Source organism: Anomalospiza imberbis, chromosome 4, assembly GCF_031753505.1.
Source record: "Anomalospiza imberbis isolate Cuckoo-Finch-1a 21T00152 chromosome 4, ASM3175350v1, whole genome shotgun sequence".
NCBI lineage: Eukaryota > Metazoa > Chordata > Aves > Passeriformes > Viduidae > Anomalospiza > Anomalospiza imberbis.
In genome coordinates this window covers 48567245-48586676 of record NC_089684.1, presented here as the reverse complement: position 1 = coordinate 48586676, position 19432 = coordinate 48567245, and the positions used below count along the sequence as shown (strand labels likewise).

At 36.8% G+C, this 19432-nt stretch overlaps 1 protein-coding gene across 2 annotated transcripts; it reads left to right on the top strand.

Annotated features, from left to right (window-relative positions):
- Window positions 1-32: 32 nt before the first annotated feature.
- GUF1 (GTP binding elongation factor GUF1) lies at window positions 33-18780 on the top strand. 2 transcript variants are annotated; one of them, XM_068188421.1, is made up of 17 exons: window positions 33-250; window positions 1412-1523; window positions 2405-2553; window positions 2749-2829; window positions 3160-3237; window positions 4074-4157; window positions 4582-4646; window positions 6413-6616; window positions 8112-8251; window positions 9423-9546; window positions 9903-10035; window positions 11369-11512; window positions 12387-12520; window positions 14338-14439; window positions 16385-16504; window positions 17388-17424; window positions 18431-18780. In XM_068188421.1, exons 1-17 carry the CDS (start codon window positions 119-121, stop codon window positions 18566-18568), a joined length of 1977 nt encoding a protein of 658 aa, XP_068044522.1. In that variant the 5' UTR covers window positions 33-118; the 3' UTR covers window positions 18569-18780. The 2 variants fall into 2 exon arrangements, with proteins under 2 accessions (XP_068044522.1, XP_068044524.1); XM_068188423.1 differs by lacking the exons at window positions 33-250; window positions 1412-1523; window positions 2405-2553; ... (2 more) ...; window positions 4074-4157; window positions 4582-4646 and adding an exon at window positions 6961-7106 and having other exon boundaries at window positions 6481-6616.
- The last annotated feature ends 652 nt before the right edge of the window (window positions 18781-19432 follow it).

Below are 19432 nucleotides of genomic sequence, written 5' to 3'. Positions count from 1 at the left end.
GCGCGGCGCGCCTGGCGCGGCTGAGGGCAGCGGGCCACGGCGGGCAGGGCTGGGCTGAGCTGGGCTGAGCTGGGCTGAACTGAGCGCAGCTGAGCTGAGCTGAGCTGCTGCCAGCGCCATGGCCCTCGCCGGCAGGGCGGCTGTGCGCTGGGGGGCGCGGCTGCCGAGCCCCTGCCCCGCCGCCGCCCCGCTCTGCCGTCCGGCCTGGCTGCCCGCGGCGTGCGGGCGGCCCTACAGCTGCGGCGGCAAGGTGAGTCCGCGGGCAGCCCACGCTCCTGCCCGAGGCCGGCTCCTGCCCGAGGCCGGCTCCTGCCCGAGGCCGGCTCCTGCCGGCCCCTGGGGCTCGCGGCACTGCCGGGCAGCCCGCGCTGGCGTCCGGCGGTGAGAAGGACGCGTTACTCCTTGGTAGAGTTGCCTTGCTGAGGTGTAGGCCTTGACATGTTTCAGTCATCTCAGTTCTAGGGACAGGTTAACAGAGCTTGGAGACAAGGATGTACTGTTAGCTGTTAGAAGTGGGCACAAAGAATGCAGAATTCACGGGCCAGAAGGACATTTGACAGAACTCCCAGGACAAGAAAGGAGCTAGCAAAGCCAACTTGGCAAGTGTGCTGAAATCGGCTCTGGCTGGGTAAAAAGGTAGTTCTGGCAGGGGACGATCACGACAACAGAGCCAAGAAACCCACCAACTCAAGAGAAAGAGAACATGCTGGCTAACTAGCATAAGAAGTGAGGGAATCATTTAACCAACAGAATACGAATTAAAAGACAACTATATAACTTTTAGGTAGTGTATATTAATGCCTTTGTTTGGTAAAATGTATAAATAGTATAAAGTTTTGATAGTTGTTTGCTGGCTTCGTGGATTTTCCACCAAGTGCCCCTTTCTGCATAGAACTGTAAATAAATAAAATACTTTGACTTTAGTGTGTGGATTGGCTTCTTGCACTCTATAGCATCCTTTTTCACTGTCTGCTTGCTCCTCATAAGGTCACTTCTTGCTGAGTCTCTGGGTAATGGCTCTGTATTCATATCCTGCTTGTGAAGAATCATGTCCTTAATGGTCCTCTGAATGCAGTTTTCTTAATCCTTAAGTTTAGTAGTTTCACAAATGTGAAACTGTAAAACAAAGTTTTCCGCCTCTCTATGTACATAGGAACATAGTACCTTTTACACACTTTCCAGCGTAGTTGGTGATTGTTTAGTGATAAAAGAATACATGTGTCTATATGACTGAAGTGAAATGCTGACATTTTAAACAATGGTGACCATTCAGGCTTTTGTATCTTTGTTCAACTTGTGCTTCCTCTAGAGAAAAAACATTAAAATAATTAATTTGGTTTTTTAAAGGCCAGGTCATATGCTATATAGAGACTGTAACCTTGATTTATGAAAAGAAATTGCTGTTTTTCAGGAAAAATTAGATATGGCAGCATATCCTGTTGAAAGCATTAGAAACTTCAGTATTATAGCTCACGTGGATCATGGCAAAAGTACACTAGCAGACAGATTGCTGGAAATTACAGGTAAGCATTCTCATTTTATATTACCTTTTCCTGACATGAAAGGTGGCATCTTAAGTTTCTGTACCATTGATTATTACTAAAATTTCTAATATTTTTGCTCTTCTACTGTTGCTTGTGCTTTTAAGCTCTCAGCTATGCAGTGTTACAGACACACGGACTTTGTGGTTGAGATCTGCATAAGGCAGTGTGTAATTCATTAGAGAAGAGTATTTTGGAAAGAGACTGAAATGGAGTTTCAGGATGTTCCTTTTTTCAACATCTTCCTTGTTCAAGATGTCACTTCTGTCATTCTAACCAGTCACCCATTAGAACAGTACATGTTAAGTTTATGATGTTTACTGCTGGTGGTTGAGGTGGACAGAAGGGGTGGGACTGTCATGACCTGGCAATTCTGGACTCTCATTTGAGGGTGAATGAAAAAAAAAAAACAGGGAGAGAAACTTCTGATCAAAGCTATTTTTTATGATTACCTCCCATGTATCACTATGAGCATTTTTGCCTGATGCCTGTGCTAGAATGGGATTTTGATTTCAGGTCTGTCACTTTATGTTAATGCTCCACTCTTCTTCAGTGATAGGAGGGGGAGTTTCCCTAGGTATCAAAATTATTTACAATTCAAGGGAATGTTTGCTTCTTCTTAATCTCTTAGATAATGTTTTTTATCCTGCTTATTCAGGATAGTATTTTATGTAACTTTATTTTGTAAACTTCATTTGACAAATGTAAAGAGTTGATGCGCTGTTTTGTTTTTGATTGAAAATCTTTGTTTAGCTTAATTGTATGGGAAAGATTCATTTGCTCTTGGTTAACTTTTGGTTAATGGCATTTTCAAGATTTATGTAATAAATTAGGTAATAAAACTTTTTTTTTCTTATTTTTAGGAACAATTTCTAAAACTGACCGTAATAAACAAGTGCTGGATAAACTTCAAGTGGAACGTGAAAGAGGAATTACAGTTAAAGCCCAATCTGCATCTCTCTTTTACAATCATGAAGGAATTAACTACCTCTTAAATCTTATTGACACGCCAGTAAGTTAAACATAAACAGTGTTGAAATCACACAAATCCAAATGTCTTTATAGTTAAAAGTAGGAGATTTCTGGCTTCCTGTGTTTATTCAATTGCTCTTTTATAAGAATGTGAACTTACATACAAATGGAAACAACTTGGTACAGAAATCTTTGCAAAAATACCTGAAATTGTAAACATTTGTTTTCTCCGTAGGGCCATGTAGATTTCAGCTATGAAGTATCGCGATCACTATCTGCCTGTCAAGGTGTCATACTTGTAGTGGATGCAAATGAGGTGTAGTACTTAATTCTTCTTTTATATTTAGTATTTCAGGATTTCCTTAAGCTAGAGGGAAACTAGGTTGTGGGGTTTTTTTTGTTTTTTCTGGCAGTTTTTTTGCCCCTGGTCTATCTCCATGAAAGTATTACCTTGCAGAAAAAGAATAATGTGATTTTAAAGCAGTTGCTTATAATTAATAATCTTTTTTTATCCATCTCCTAGATGAAAAGAGTTGATAGAATGGCAAAGCAATCTTAAATTGTATAGTATGCCTAAAGATACTCCCCAGAACCACACCAAAACTGAGAAGGTTTTTGTGTTAAACTTTACAATGTTATTTTCTAGGGTATTCAGGCTCAGACAGTGGCAAACTTCTATCTTGCCTTTGAAGCACAGCTTTCAGTAATCCCTGTCATAAACAAGGTAATAAAATTTTTAGTGTTTTCTATAAATACTTGGGTTGTTTAAATGTATGTAGTGCTGATCAGAAATGTAACCTTAAAGAGAAGTACATAACAAAGAAAGTTATTTATTATAATATTTATAGGATTTAGTTATAACATTATTAGAATGTAATAGGAATTTTCTGTATTTGCTGTCTGTGTAAAATTTTACAGTAACTGCTGTGAAATTTTTAATTTCATGAAATACATTTAGGTATTTAAATATGTAGCACTTAAGGACGTGCTTAGTGTGGTGGACTTTGCAGTGCTGGGTTTATGGTTGGAATTGGTGATGTTAAAAGTTCATTAATATTGAGGAAACAACATATTTAAATGTTTGTCAGTATTTAAAATGCCAATATTTAAAAAGTGGAGTCTTAATTTTAAATGAAATTCTAAGCATTACTTTCTATACAATTTTGAGAGCTGTGTTATTGGAATCACAAGATTAATTACTGCTCAGCTTATGTTAATTGCTTTTTGTAGATTTATATTGTACTTAATATGTGATTATATAAACAGTGTAGGTAGCACTTAATGATTTCAAATGACTTTGTAAACTAAAGATTTTTGCCAACTCTTGGACAAAGGTGTTTTCCCTAATGAAACAAGCCAAAACTAGACTGGTTACAGATGGGATCCTTCCCAAAATCAATAAAGGAAGACTTTATAGAATGAATATTGATCTTTTCCTAAAGATGGGCAATATTTACTCATAAATACATAAAGGTTCTTTGTTGCACTTTTGAAAGCTACAGTACTGGATGATGTGGGAGGTGTGATTTCTTGTATATTTAGCAGTTTGTTGTTTTGTAGATTGACTTGAAAAATGCAGACCCTGAAAGAGTTGAAAAACAAATTGAGAAGCTGTTTGATATCCCTACAGATGAATGTATAAGGGTAAGATCTTTAAGTTTTATAACATGGCTGATAATATAACTAACTAATGAGTGACATGCACATGTTGTAAATTAAGAGAGTGCTATCTGTCTGCCTGTTCTTGTCTGACATAAGAATTCTTTAAATTTTGTCTCCTGTAAGAGTGGAAAAAATAACTGTCAGCTAAAGATTCTAGTATGTTTTGAGGAATGGAATCCAGGACTTTAAATTATTTCTCACTGTCAATCCATAAATAGTTTTTGTTTCTATCATAAAAATAATTGCCATTCACAAAAGAAAAAACAGTATTTTTTAGTAAGAGCATTCTAGAGTCTCCTTTTGAGTGCTTTTATGGGTCCCACCCAAACTGTCTAAGTAAACATGACCCCATTTAATTAATAAGTGTAAGATGTGTCTTATAAAGTTGTTGTTGGATTTGTTTTAGATTTCTGCTAAACAAGGAACAAATGTTGAAAAAGTTCTTCAAAAGGTCATTGAGAAGATCCCACCGTAAGTCTGTATTTAATTATGTATCTAATTAGCCTTATAAAGTAATTAGAAAATCATGAGTTGCATTTATATGGTATTGGCAGTAGTTTTACACTTAATAGGCATCTGATTTAAAGAAAATATTTTATAGAGAGGTGTAGGAGAAACAGAAGGAAAATAGTGACTTGTGCTGAAACAGGAGAGGTGAATTAGTCACCAGCGAGTCTGAAAAGCAGAGGGACATTTTCTTTACCTCTGTCTTTACCAGCAGTGTTGGGCTTTAGGCCTGGGGAACAAAAATGCAGGTCAATGCACAGACCCACTGTCAGCAAAGAAGGAGTTGGTATGTGAACTATTAGAGGAGCCTGACCCCTGTGCATGCATTGGCCCTGAGAGTATCCACCTGAGGATTGTAGGAGAGCTGGCTGTTCCTGTGCAAAGCTGCTCTTCATAATCTTTGAGAAGCCGTGGAGATCAGGGGGCATCCCAGAAGACTGGAAGAATTCTAATATCCAATTTAAAAGAAGAGCTTAAAGGAGGATCCAGGAATTTGTAGGCCCATCAGTCTTACTGCAGTCCCTGGAAATGGTATGGAACAAATCCTCCTGGGGCCTATGACAAGTCAGATGAAGTAAGTGATTGGGAAAAGTGAGCAGGGATTCGCCAAGGGCGTATTGTGCTTGACAAACCTGATCACCTTCTACAGCAGAGTAACCTGCTGTGTAGTGTGAGTGACACTGGCAACCTGGGTTTCTCTTTACCTGGATCGTTAAGGTTTTTGATAAGGTTTCTCACAGCCTCCTGGCGAAGCCACTGTGTTACAGTCTGGAGTGGGTCTGTGTCATGGGAACTGTCTGACAGGCTGCACCCACAGGGTGGTGGTAAATAGCTCCTTTACAGCCTGGCCACAAGTAGGGTCTACCAGGGTTCCACATTGGGTTCAATGCTGTTTATTATCATCATGGAAGTTGGGATGTGTACCCTAGTGAAGTTTGCCAGTGATACCAAACTGAGAGGGGAAATAAGACACTTCAGAAAGGGGGAGCAACTTTGCTGGAAGAGTGGGCTAAAAAGAACCTTATGAAATTCAACAGAGGCAAAGGTCTTGCACCTGGGAATACATAATTCAGGAGCACAGCACAGGCTGGAATCAACCTAGCTGGGGAGCAGCTCTGTGGAAATGGACCCAGAAGTCTTTGTGGACACCAAAGTCCATACGAGTGAACAGTGTGCTGCTGCAGCAAAGAAGACAGCAGCATGCTGTGTTGCCTCAACAAGGATATCAACAGCAGAGATGGAGAAGTCATTATCCCACTCTGCTCAGTGGTGGTCAGTCCATACCTGGAATACTGTGTTTGGTTTTGGTCCCTTCTTTTGTAGAAAATGTGGACAGGCTGAAGAGGGCCACAGAAGAGCCACAGAGATGATCAAAAGACTGGGCAGCCTGCCCTTTAAGGAAAGGGCAGCCTTGAGAAAAGAAGGCTTAAGGAAGACCTTTTGTCGTGTTGTGGTATTTAAACAGTAGCTACAAAGAGCTGTTGGAATAATCTTTCCAGGAAGGTGGTGGATTCCCCACCATTGGACACACTCTCTGCTTTGTTTGGGCAGGGTGCTGGGCCATCTTGTTAAGCCTGTGTTTTTGCCAAGAAAAGTTGGATCAGGTGGTACTGGAAATCCCTTCCAACCTGGTATGATTCTGTGAAAGTGTTTGGGGTGGGCATGCTGCTCATTCAATACTGAATGAAAACACACTGCATAATACATTGTTCTAATTTTTTTGGTGACAGACCCCAATGTAATACTGCTGAGCCATTGAAAGCCTTAGTATTTGACTCTACCTTTGACCACTACCGAGGTGTCATAGCTAACATTGCGCTCTTTGGTGGGGAGATTGCAAAAGGACAGAAAATTGTGTCGGCACACACTAAGAAAAGATACGAAGTAAATGAAGTTGGAATTCTGACTCCAGATGAACAGCCAACACATAAACTGTAAGTAAAAACTTCTTACAGTGGAACAAATCATCTGTTGGGGTAAGCTACAATGTCCTGCATTTCTGTATGTTTTTTGCTTTGAGAGGTTAAAACAGGGAGATGTCTAAGTTTTTGTTCTTGTTCTTTGGTGGTGGGTTTTTTAAATAATTACTGTTTGCAGTTTAATGCTCTGTGTCATTTTTTATTTTGGGCATGCTGAGGCAGAAGGTTTTAGGGAGTGCTTTTTGGGCCTTGTTGTGGGAGGAATCCATTATCTTCTGTACTACATGGAACATATGGACAGCTAGGTGTTTAAAGGCTAGTGTTCTATATTCTTACTCAGCTGTCCAATTTATTTCTAGGAGCTGCCTTGTTTGAGAGTGGAAGGGAATGGGGCTTCATCTTAGTTATTGCTGCAGCATATTTTGAGGGTGGAAAACTTAAAATCCATGAATGCAACAGCTTCCAGAAACTGGCTTCTCAATGGCAGCAGTGGGAAGAAAATCAGGTACTTAGAATTAGTGGAGAAGTTTTACCAGTTTGCAACCAAATAAATGTTAATAACTTTATTGGGGGCATTCTCAGGTTACATTACTGTGTCTGGTGTGTTGAACCCAGCCAGCAACCCAGCCAGCCCCCTGCTCACTCTCCAACCCTAGCAGGATGAGAACTGAGAAGGTACTTGTGGATTGAGATAAAGACAGTTTAATAAATGAAGGAGAAAAAAAAAAGAAATAAAAACAAGTGATGCAAAAACAGTCCATTATTCACCACTTTCCACAAGCAGACTGATGTCCTGCTGGTCTACAAGTAGAAGTCTTGGAAAGACTACACTTCCTTTTTATTGCTAAGCATGATGATCTGTGGTGTGGAATGCCCTTTTGGCCAGTTTGAGACTGTTGTCCTGGCTGTGTCACCTCCCAGTCTCTTGCACACTCCCAGTCTGTTTGCTTGCAGGGGCACAGTGAGAAACCCAGAGGGGCTGTTTAGCAATACCTAAACATTGGTATGTTATCAGCACTTGTTTTAGTCACAATTCCAAAGCACAGCTTCATACAAGGCTGCTTTGAAGAAAGTTACTCCATCCCAGCCAAAACCAGTACACTGTGTTTTGCTCAATATTTACCATGTATTCACCTCCTATTAGCATAATGTGCTGATGAAAAGTGTTTGTCTAGTTTCATCCTGCTGGTATATGAAACTTGCTGGGCTGGCAGCTGGGAACTGTTCTAGTTTCTTTCTCTTAGGACCTTCTCAAGGTCTACCTCAGGCTTTTAAACTGGGAGCAACACCATATTCAAAATCCAGGATCATAAATGTACTGTTCAGAAAAGAACTGTGAGACTGTTCACAACTCAGAGGTGAAACAACTTAAATCTCACTTCTGGACATTGGATATGGGCTTTAAAGGGGTGATTTATTTGAATTTCTGACTGGGCTAAATCAAATAGGAAAATAATAGAAATACTGCTAATGCCAACAGTCATGTCCATATAATAACAATTTTATTTAGCTATGCAGGACAGGTGGGGTACCTGATTGCTGGAATGAAAGAAGTAACGGAAGCCCAAATAGGAGACACACTGTTTTTGTATAAACAGCCAGTGGAGCCTTTGCCTGGCTTTAAGTCAGCGAAGCCAATGGTTTTTGCAGGTGAGGAGTAAATCAATCAGGTATAAAGTGGAGTTACTTTTTTCCATTGACAAGAGTAAGAGCTGTTAGAGCTTTTAAAAGAAGACATATATATTTAGAGTTGGGAGGATTAGAATTTTAGCCGAGGTTTGTCACTTACGTAGATTTGTGTGTTTTCCCTGTGACTTAACAGGATTAGTAATAAATGCTGACTGATTGTACATGAATACAACACAAACATGATTATTGTTTCTAATGCCAGTAAACTCTTAATAGCTGGAAAAGAAGGGTTGAAATTAAAAAAAAAAAAAAGAGGGAATGATTTGTCTTGATAATTAGGTTTCCGTAATTATTATGTTGGTTTTTCTTCTTTTAAAATTTAACAGCTGTTTCATTTTTGTTAAACATGGTAAACTGCCAGAGCTAATATGCAGAATGATCCTGTAAAATATTTGACTTTTTGAGCTTGAATAGTTCTGTTGAGCTATTGCCACTAGCTTCAGTAACTACTACAAATACTACAGAAGGTGGCTTTATAAAAAATTCTGTAAATAATTTAATAATGTAACTAATTTTCTAGACCTGTTGTGAAGCAGTGTGTAAAACTCACTTGAACTGTCTCATGGAGACTAGGCAGTCTCTCAGTGACTGTTGAAAAGTCTAATCTTATAAATAATATTTTTGTGTGCATGTGCGTTGCTTCTTGATGTAGATGGCATTTTCTGAGCATACAAACATGTGAAAAGTGATACAGTAGAATCTGTTTCAGGCAGTAGTTATACAAACAGCTGTTTTTATTAATTTCGAAAGAATAGAGGAATATTTGCAATTCTGAAATGATGCTTTTTATTTTTCACTTACTCTTAGCTTTGAGGGAACATCTCAGTGAAGTCTGTACATTTACACTGCAAAACTGTGGTTATACTCAACTGTGAATCTTCCACAGTGATTCTGCCATTATGGTTTAGATGTTAATTCTGAGGTAATCTAAAACATTTTTATGTTTTGACTAATTTTTTTCTTGAGGAATGAAGAATCCTTATGATGTTTTTCACATTTAAAAACTGATGGAGCAGAAAGTAACTATTCCTGATTTTATTACTCTGTTAACTGTAAGTGGCATATTTGAAAGCCAGGTACACCGTAGCTAAAGCTCTCTGTCACATCACTTCTGTTTAATCTATTTTGACAGGAATGTATCCAACAGATCAAACAGAATATAATAATCTCAAAAGTGCTTTGGAAAGGCTGACATTGAATGACTCCAGTGTAACTGTTCATCGTGACAGTAGCCTTGCCTTAGGAGCTGGATGGAGGTGAGGTTTTTGTGCTGCTTTCATTGTTGAAACCCTTCATAAGTTAGTGCATGTTTAAATAAACTGAAGATAGAATTAAACTTAATTCAAAATTGGAAGCTGTAATTCAAATTAATGATAAAGATCAAAAGCATTTGATTTTTTTACATTTTCTGATTGCACAGAGAATGAAAATTTTTGTGATTAATAGTTTTTGTTCTCCAAGACTTAATTCAACTGTAGGATTATTTGGTCCCTTGAAGGTTGTTTGCTCTGCCTGATACTAGCACTGTAAACATGCTGGAGGGTGAAAAAGACCACTGTGAAATTCTAGAGGATACAGAAATACTTCTACCAACAGGGTATTTACTTTCCAGATTGGGCTTCCTTGGTCTTCTACATATGGAAGTCTTTAATCAGCGTTTGGAGCAAGAGTATAACATGTCTGTTATTTTGACTGCACCTACAGTTCCATATAAAGCTGTTCTTTCCTCAGCAAAGTTGATAAAGGTATGTAAAAGTTACGTAAATATAACATCTAGAGTGTCTTTTTCAATGTAGGCTAGTACTGTATTTTATAGTAAGCATCAGAAACACCAGTATATTACTTAAATAGTTTTTAATTTTCTTAAGGATGTTAACCTCTCTTTCCCATTTCATTTCAAGCACTCTCTTTTTATGTCTTATACTTTTCCTTGAAAATGGGAGTATAGCACACATATCTTGCTGTATTCTTTTAAGTGCTTACTGACTGGACTGCATTAAAAGCAGGTGAAATAATCTTCCAGTCTTTATCTGTCAGAAAACATGAACGTGTCTAGGAATAGATTGTCATGATACTGTAGATTGGCAGGGACTGGTGAAAAAAAGTGAGATTTTTTTCATCACAATTAAATGGGCATGTGCTAACTTCATTAAACTGGGTGCAAGTAGAAATACTGTGTTTTGAGTTTTAGAGAGAGAAAGAGGTAGACTTAGAGCACCTGCTGACAGAGGAGGCTGCAAATTGGCTGATTGTTCTGTAAATTACTAAAAACTTGTATAAGGAAGGTTTCTGTACTTGCAAGGTGTGAGGCATAGACCTTTTATCTCTTTGGTTGTTTTGGTTTCTTACTCAGACAGTATAACAGCTGAATGAAGTAGCTGACACATTTGGTGTGTGATTCTGGACTGTTGATGTGGGATTCCTTTCAAACAATGCTGGAAGTTGGGTCCCCTGTCAGTGGGAATGATGTAATCACTTGCTTTGGAGGAGAGGGAAGTTGCATTTACACAAAAAGTAGCATAACCTTCCTTTTACCTCAGAAGGGTAACGCCAGCCTTTACTGGGATGTTGGACTGGAAAAAGTAGGTAATGAAAGCACTTACACAGGAATCAAAAACTTAATTTCTAAATCCACTTCAGCATGTGAGGGAACCTGAACCCAAAGTTCTACTTAGAGGAGAAGGTCCCCACCACTGAACTCTGAAATATTTAGAGCAGGTCTTCTGTTGAAGCTGTGTAGTAGTAACTTAGAGGATCAGGACGAAGTAAAAAGGAAGATTCTCAATTTACAGGGAGAGATCTGGAAAGACGGATATAAAGTTTTTTTGCATTTCTATCATTTCCCAAGTAAAAAGCTAATTTCTGCATGATGATACTTAAGGATATGCTGATAATGGACTTCTATATGTTTTATAAAAATCTCTTCTAAAATCGTCCTTGGTTTAAACTTGGGTTGGATAATGCACCAATGTTTTCAGGCAATTTTTTAGCATTTGTTCAATGCAGTATTTGTCTCCTTTGCTGTTCATTTTACTTACTTTTAAAATTACAATATCTGGTTTATTTGTTTGTTTTCAGGAGTATGGAAAAGACCAGATTACTATTATCAACCCTGCTCAATTTCCTGATAAACTTTCAGTATCAGAGTATTTGGAGCCAACTGTTCTTGGTACTATTGTAACACCTCATGAATATATTGGGAAAATAATTACCTTGTGTCAGGTTGGTGTGTAATTTTAATTTTGTCCTTTGCCTTTTTAAGCTCTTCACCTCATACTTAAAGTGAAGACACAAGATAGTATGATAATAGATATTACTACTTAAATAGTGTCTTTGAAGTAATTATTGAATACTTTTGAAAGATAAAATAATTTTTAACATTTTATTTGTAAAATTCTGAACTACAGAATCCATAAACTGAAAAGATAATGATGAATTTCAGTGACGACAAAGTGCTTAGTGTGTACTAGACTAATTCATAGTTCTGGTCTCCTGAATGAATGGAGTCTGCAGCAGGGGAATAAGATGTATTGGTTTTTTTAGAAGTATATTCACGGGAATACAACTTCTGCCAGCATTTCTGACTATGTGCCTGTGTACTTTTTTCAGTACTTCACTGAAAGTAAATTTAGGATAGTGATGGCCAAATTTGCCTTACTGTATTTGGAATACTTCTAATTGAAAATGTTTTAACTGCCATGCATATTGTATTTATATTATTTCTTCACAATATTTTCTTGGCTTTTAACATTCCAAAATGCATAATACAAATCAGTACAGTGAAGAATAAAATTTATTAAAAAGAATTTCTAAAATAACTTTAAGAACATCCTCCTGGGAGGAAAGAAGATGAGCCTGCAAGTCCTACTGTGGCAGCAGTAAGCAGAAGCAGAAATTCAGCATTAGTTGTAACCACTTCATTTTTTACAGTGCTGCAATTTGTCCTGGCACTTCAGCAAACTACCAATAAGAAAGTTACCTTGGGGCTTAAGTACAGGAGTTCTCTTGTGTAGCTTGATTGCTGTTCATTTTAATTTGCTTTGTGTTTTTTTATAGAAAATTTCAAGGGAAACTAAAACAATTTTTATTTGTCTAGGATCGTAGGGCAGTCCAGAAAGATATGTTGTACATTGATGAAAACAGGGTTATGCTAAAATACCTCTTTCCACTGAATGAAATTGTGGTGGATTTTTATGATGCTCTTAAGTCTCTGTCTTCTGGCTATGCAAGGTAACTACCTCCCCTGTTCCCCCTTCTCCTCCTCCCACCCTGGACCCTGAAGGGGGGTGGTATGGTAAAAAAAGGCCTGAGGAACAGCTGTGGAAGGGCACAAGTAAAGAATATTCCTTTATGGTGGTGCTGCAAATCTAGTCTCTCTTCACTGTGAAAATGGATGGAAATAAGTCTGAAAAACATGAAAAGTGTGTCAATACCTAATAATCGTTTGGCAGTGCATGTATTTTTCAAGGGCACCCTCTGGAGTGGCACTGGCTTATCTGTATGAGTTAGACCTAAATGGTCTTTCCTTGTCTGAAGTGACACTGTACAATTTTTTTCAATGGAATCACTGAAACTGTACTACTTACTGTATGAACTGGCTCCTCGTGGAAAAAGGAAAACATTGATTGTTTAAAGCTAGTAAAAACAACATGGTATTTAAAACAAACAGTACTTACTTTACATACATGCTTTATTATGTGAAAAAATAAAATCATGTATTTTGAGACAAAATTTTCTGTTGTGGGTGGCTGCTATGAATTCAGAGTCTAGTACAGTGCTCAGATGTTTGTGAAGAGCCTTTGTGAGGTTAATGGAAGGGAAAATGTTGCATGGTGATGAGCTTCTGCCCCAGGAGGCTCAATAGCTCTCACAAACGTGGTATGTTAATGGGATATGCTAACACAGCAGGAACTGGTATACCTAATTACATTATTTATTTTATAAACATAAAAATGAATTTTATTGAAGGACTGAGTTTGCTTTGAGTTTATGTTTTCTATAATTATGCCTTATAAATGTACATAAGACATGTCTTGCCCAGGTTTATATATATATATGCAACAAAAGCATAAACAAAAGTGGAAAGGCAAGGTAGAAGAAACGGAGCGATGGAATTTCCTCTCTGGATCTAGCTCCCCCACTACATAAAACCTAACCTGTTTATCAAGAACCTGTCTCATTAGCAGAATTATGCTGGGTTTCCATTGATTCATGGATGATTGCCAACAATGTTGCATTATTTATTTATTAGTTTGTATTTCTTAATTGACTCCTTAATACAGCTTGTGTATGTAGTGCTCTCGGTAATCATATTTCTGTTATATGGATCCATTCACACATCTGTGGTTATTAACCCAACCAAGACAGAAGTACTTTGAAATAATCTTGAAAGATTTTACCCCCCTTTTCTGGTATTTCATATTTGACCCCATTACAGCAATACTGATGATCCTCCACAATTATACTTACATGCAAGATCCATTTGTCTATTTATCTCCATTTATCTATCTATCTATCTATTGCATACATCACCTCTAAATCTCTTCCATTTTAAGAATTTTTGTAAACTACCACACAGACAGCAATGCCCACACCTACCAAAGAAGAAATCTGGTTTGGAAACTAAGTGAAAACCAGAGACAGTGATAATAGGGGTCACATAAAAAGTTTGTCAGATAAGAGGATGAAAAGAAGACAGCCCTGGATCGGTGTTTGATTCCTGTGAAATTCAGGACATTGAGTGTTCAAAAGCTGTGTTGAAGGGTTCTTTAAGACTGAGTTAAGCATGTAGATTTCTAATTGCTGATTAGATTGGAAAGACATCCTTGAAGTCAAGATGACATCTTTCTGCATTGATGGGACATTACATGCAGTACATTTCTAGCATGAAGATGTATGGAGAGACTTCTAAAAACTGTACTCCCATTATATTAAAAAGTTCAAGTGTTTTATTAAGAAATGTGTCTATAAAATCTATGGAACAAAGAATGCAAAATATAATTTATACAAGATCATAACTAATTTTTGATCTGCTTTTATTTTTTTAGTTTTGATTATGAAGATGCAGGTTACCAATCAGCAGACCTAATCAAAATGGATATTCTTCTAAACGGAAATCCAGTTGAAGAACTGGCAACTATCATACACAAGTAGGTTTACTGGATCCCTTATTCAAAAGGAATAACAGTGAAAACATTGCCTGTTAATAGGACTTGATGATCTTAAGGTCTTTTCTGGCCTAAATGTTTATATGATTCTAAATGACTCTAGGTATATGTGTTACTCTGAATAAATCTGTTTGAAGATTTGCATTGAAGATTTTTCCATATGACCACCTTCATTACCACTGAAAAAGAGAAGCATTTTTTAGTATGAAAATGAGGAAATAATTAATAGCCATTTTTTTACTTCCCTTTCTTAGCTTAAATTCTGGATATCATATTTTTGTGGAAAATGCCGGGCAGACAGAAAGAAATGCAAAATGCCAATCTTCTAAAGGGCTGGAAAAATTTAAGTGCATACCAATCTGTGAGATTCTAGATGAATCATTTATGATGCTTAATACTGACAAAAAATGATTTTGTTCTCCCAGTAGTTCCTGTTCCATAGAAGTTTGTTATTACATTGTTTCCAGAGAGAGTACCAGGAGAATGTAAATATTTACTGGATGCAATTACCTCAGAATTTTTTGCTAAAATTATTCCATTTCTATGAGCATTTCAGGCATTAGAGGTGAGAATAATGCCTTTCCTGTTTCCAGCCTGTCCCCTGTCTTCTCACAAAGTTTTTACAAGGCTCCCTTCTGTAACTTCAGCATCTCTTTCCAATAATGCCTACTTTTGTGGGTTTTTTGGTTTTCCTTCTTAAAATACTTGTAGTTGCTAAGTATTTGTATATTTTCCTATTTTTACATAACTGCAATCTTGAAATCCTTAGAATTCTGTAACTCCAGAAGGCTGACATAGGAAAATAAACCTCTTGCCTTGTTCAGAAGGATCACGGGGCTGAAGGGGACTAACTGTCTTGCATACAATTGCTAGTTAATGCATGTCTCAAATTTCTACCTGAAAAGATGCAAAATGGAGTGGGCCACTTTGCAAAAGTTAGTTACTGCTTTAACGTGTATTTTTTGATCAATTTCGCTTGTACCCTGAACTGTTTTACTCACTAAAACTGACAACCTTTCTTTAGGCTTTAGATTTCCGTTGTTTTTGTTTTTTTTTTTTTAAACTCATAGTTGCACTCATTTTGCTCTTGCTGCAGGTATTCTCAGTCTTCCCACTGTAAAAACTGCATCTGTAAGAATTATGCTGAATTACATTTATAGAGAAAGCATTGCAGAGATTACTGTAAGCTTGGTATTAAGATAGTCATCATTTGTTCTTACTGTAGTAGTAAATATATGTACCTCTTAAAACTGTAATGCTGAGTGAACCTGACTTAAGTACTTCATGTTTAAACTGTTTGCTCTATACAGGTAGCAAGGAGTCACATTGCCACTACCTGAAAGCATGTATGTTGGTAAAGAATGTCTGCTAAATATGGATATTTTTATAAGGATAGACCCATTTCTTTCTAATAGCTTATGAAAGTATCTGTTAGTAGCTTCTTTAGACCTTTTGTTGTTTTCTCTGTCCAAAACCTGAAGTATATGCAGATGCTGAATATAGTTCGATAATTTTTATTAGCAGATGACAAGAGTATGTTATTTTTTTCTTGTGATACAAAACCAGACTTTGAAAGCATTCTGTAATATGTATATTTTAAGCGCTTGAGCCCACGATGAATGAAAATTCTCCTTGACCTAGTTTAAAATTTCACTTGAAGCTGTGGCAGTATTCAAAATATCTTCATTTGTGATGGATAATCAGGGTGTTTTTTATAAATACTTTATACAGTGTTATATACTGAAGTTAATACAGTCTTATCACTTGCTAGCATGAAACAGGTGACATACAGAAACCACTAATTAGATGTAAAATTTGATCTGATCAGCTTATCTTCTGAGTTAAGAAGAGGAAAACCTCTAATAAAATCCTTCATTCAGAGTTTGATTTATGGATATATTTTTAGTGTTGCTGACCTTTTTTTCAGAGATAAAGCCTATGCTGCTGGTAAACTTCTGTGTGAACGTTTAAAAGAGACTATTCCTAGACAGTTGTTTGAAATAGCCATCCAGGCTGCCATTGGCAAGAAGATCATTGCAAGAGAAACGTAAGTGAAGCCTTTTTATTCCCCTTGTTTTTTTTCTGTCCATATTTTAAGATATGTAAAATACAGACTTGTGAAGTCTTACCTAGTTTTATACGTTACAGGACTTGAATTTTGCTATAAAGTTGTATTTTTCTTGATATATGCTACTTGAAAAAAAAAACCACATTTGAGCAGTGACTATTGATTAAACATTTAAATTTATACAAAGAAACTATTTTTATTGTAGGGTGCTTGGGGTCAGATTTGCACTTAGTGGATAAAGTGTAACTTCCACCACATGTATCCACTTCCTCTGGCAGTGGAAAAAGTTTCTTACTACTGAAAAGAATCAGCTAGTTGTGGAATACTTTGCTATGAGAGTCAGCAAAAAAATAGCTGATTTGTGCTGTTCCAAAGGAAATATGTTGCAGCTGAACACAAAAACATTTTCCTAGCACATGCTTCTTTAAAGTAAACCATTTCCTTGATGTTGTGTTTCTCATCACATTTTTCTGTTGCTGTTTAAATAGGATTTAAATAGTGGTAAAATAATTAAAGGTCAGAATTCAGGCAGAGGTGCTATAAGAATTTGTTTATACATGTATATACACATGGATGTAACACTTCCTGTGAGACACTGCCGAAATTCCAGATAAAAAGCCAAGATTGTGATTTCTTTATGTACATATTATATGCCCTAAGTGATATTTCTAGAATTGAAAACTGTGAATTTCATCTTCTGTTTAAAGCTTCATCTTTTGTACACAAAACCTGAAAATGTTATGATGCCAAAGCATCTTACAAAACTAGTACAAAAACAAGTAACATTTTAACAACGTAAGTACTTAGCTTCACATGCAGATGTTCTAATATGTTAAAGTGTATGTGTTATTTTATTTTGCAGGCTGAAACCTTACAGAAAAAATGTTGTGGCAAAATGTGTAGGTTATTTTTTTTCTCTTTTCTTTATGTTTCTGACATTTGTAAACCTTAGAGTCCTGCTAAGATGATATGCCCCTCTCTTCCTAGAAACACAGCAAAGACATATTCTATTTGTGCTCCTAAGTGTCTGTGGAATTCTAACAGATACTTTTAAGCTTTTATTTTAAAATCCAACTCTTGTAACCTCTTGCTGCAGCTTGAAGAGTGGATCAGATAAAGTGGTGGTGTTTTCAGTCACACACTTTGAGTATCTGTTTCATCTCCTCATCATTTTCTAATAGTTGTAGGCACACAGTAAATATGTGTGTGTGTGTGTACACAGGCATATAGGTAACTTCATGTTTCCTAAATTGGGTTTTAGGTGACAGAAGAAAATATAAATTTGCTTATTTTGAGACTTGATTGTGATTAGACTTCTACTTAGGTTTGCAGTAATACATTGCAATAAAGCTTTAAATGTGCAATAGCTGACTATGGACAAGACTCAACAAAGCTATTGGAAACCTCTTATTTATCTTGGATTTAACTTCCTGAAGTGAACATACTGGAAAATATTAAACAAGTGTCCCTTTCTCACAACTGCAATAGAATTCTGCTAAGCACAGCTGTGGGATGGAGTCTGTTCAACACTGTACAAGGGTTTAGGTCATTTTTCTAGATGTAAGCACCTAGTGCTAGTCAAGATGCCACAGTGTATCTGAGCTGGTATCCTGCTGCTATTCCAAAGGGATTTGGATCTAATGTGTTGCCTAGTGTCAGCCAGGCTTATAGGAATGTATATATTTAGGTGACAGTTCAACACTCAATTGTCCAAATTAATGTGCTTATTTGCTTCCTTTCTAACTAGTGGCCTTTAGGCCAAACTATTGGAAGTATAAAGTAATCTTTTTGTCAAAATATAACCAGCCTTTCTGACTATTTTTAAACCCTAGAGTTTTTTGTGGCTGGAATGTACTGTAGCTGCAGTTGTAGTTTAGGCTTAGTAAATAATTTTTTTTTCCACAGTATGGTGGCGACATTACAAGAAGAATGAAGCTTTTAAGGAGGCAAGCAGAAGGCAAGAGGTTGATGAGAAAAATCGGCAATGTTGAGGTTCCAAGAGATGCCTTTATACGTGTTCTAAAGAGAGAAACTGACAAATAGAGATCAGTGACATCTGATCTTCCAGATCATGTCGGCTTTTTGCAGACAGTAGCAAAGTGAGCTAATACAGGATTTATCACTGTGAGAGGGAACATACTTGAATGTAAATGGTATGAATTTAGTATATGCTGGAAGATGAATTGACTTAAAAATGTACATATATTTGCAGATTATTATGAAATTAAAGTTACTTGACTGCATCTAAAAGTTCACATTATATTGTTTTTTCATTTTATTCCACTGTTTTTATACTTTTAACACTTAATATAATTTTGGGGGTTCTTTGCATTGCAAGTCTCTATACACAGAAAGGAACCATATGGCAAAAGGTTATAAAAATAATTTAAAGGTATATATAGACAAACAATGCTGTATTGGTTTTTTTTTTTTTTTTCTTTTAAAGTTTGAACTGTTGACACAAAAGGATCAAGCTGTTTCCTGTTTCACTTTCTCTAAAGTTGCTGTTGTCAGGAAATTGTGATGCTGGGAAACCACATCAGATGAAAAAATCAAAACTTTTAAAATTTACCATGCTGTTTATTTTAAACCAGTTGAAGTGTGTAAGTTTACCATTAGTTCAGCCTATCTGTGCTCATCACCAGGGAAATGGTAAGTTTTCATAGAGGAAAACACAGGATCTGTAACTGTTCCACTAGTAAGACCAATTCAGGCCTTAAAAAAATTATTTAACATGAAGGTTTGGTTATAGCATATTTTGGTGTAGCTCGTTAAGTTTCATTTATATTGTTTACATACTAAAGTTTGCCAGTGCATCCCCAGTAAAATGCTGCAGTGTGGTGTGCATAACATGAGGTGTTACTTTTGGAAGTATACACAAAGCAATTATAAACATAAGTTAATGAC

Bases quoted from the DNA above. Each gene is read 5' to 3' on its own strand.
- GUF1 (XM_068188421.1), top strand. From the start codon at position 119: ATGGCCCTCGCCGGCAGGGCGGCTGTGCGCTGGGGGGCGCGGCTGCCG. The intron at 4,647-6,412 runs GTAAGTCTGTAT...TTTTGGTGACAG, and splicing joins GTCATTGAGAAGATCCCACC to ACCCCAATGTAATACTGCTG. The intron at 16,505-17,387 runs GTAAGTGAAGCC...TTTATTTTGCAG, and splicing joins AAGATCATTGCAAGAGAAAC to GCTGAAACCTTACAGAAAAA.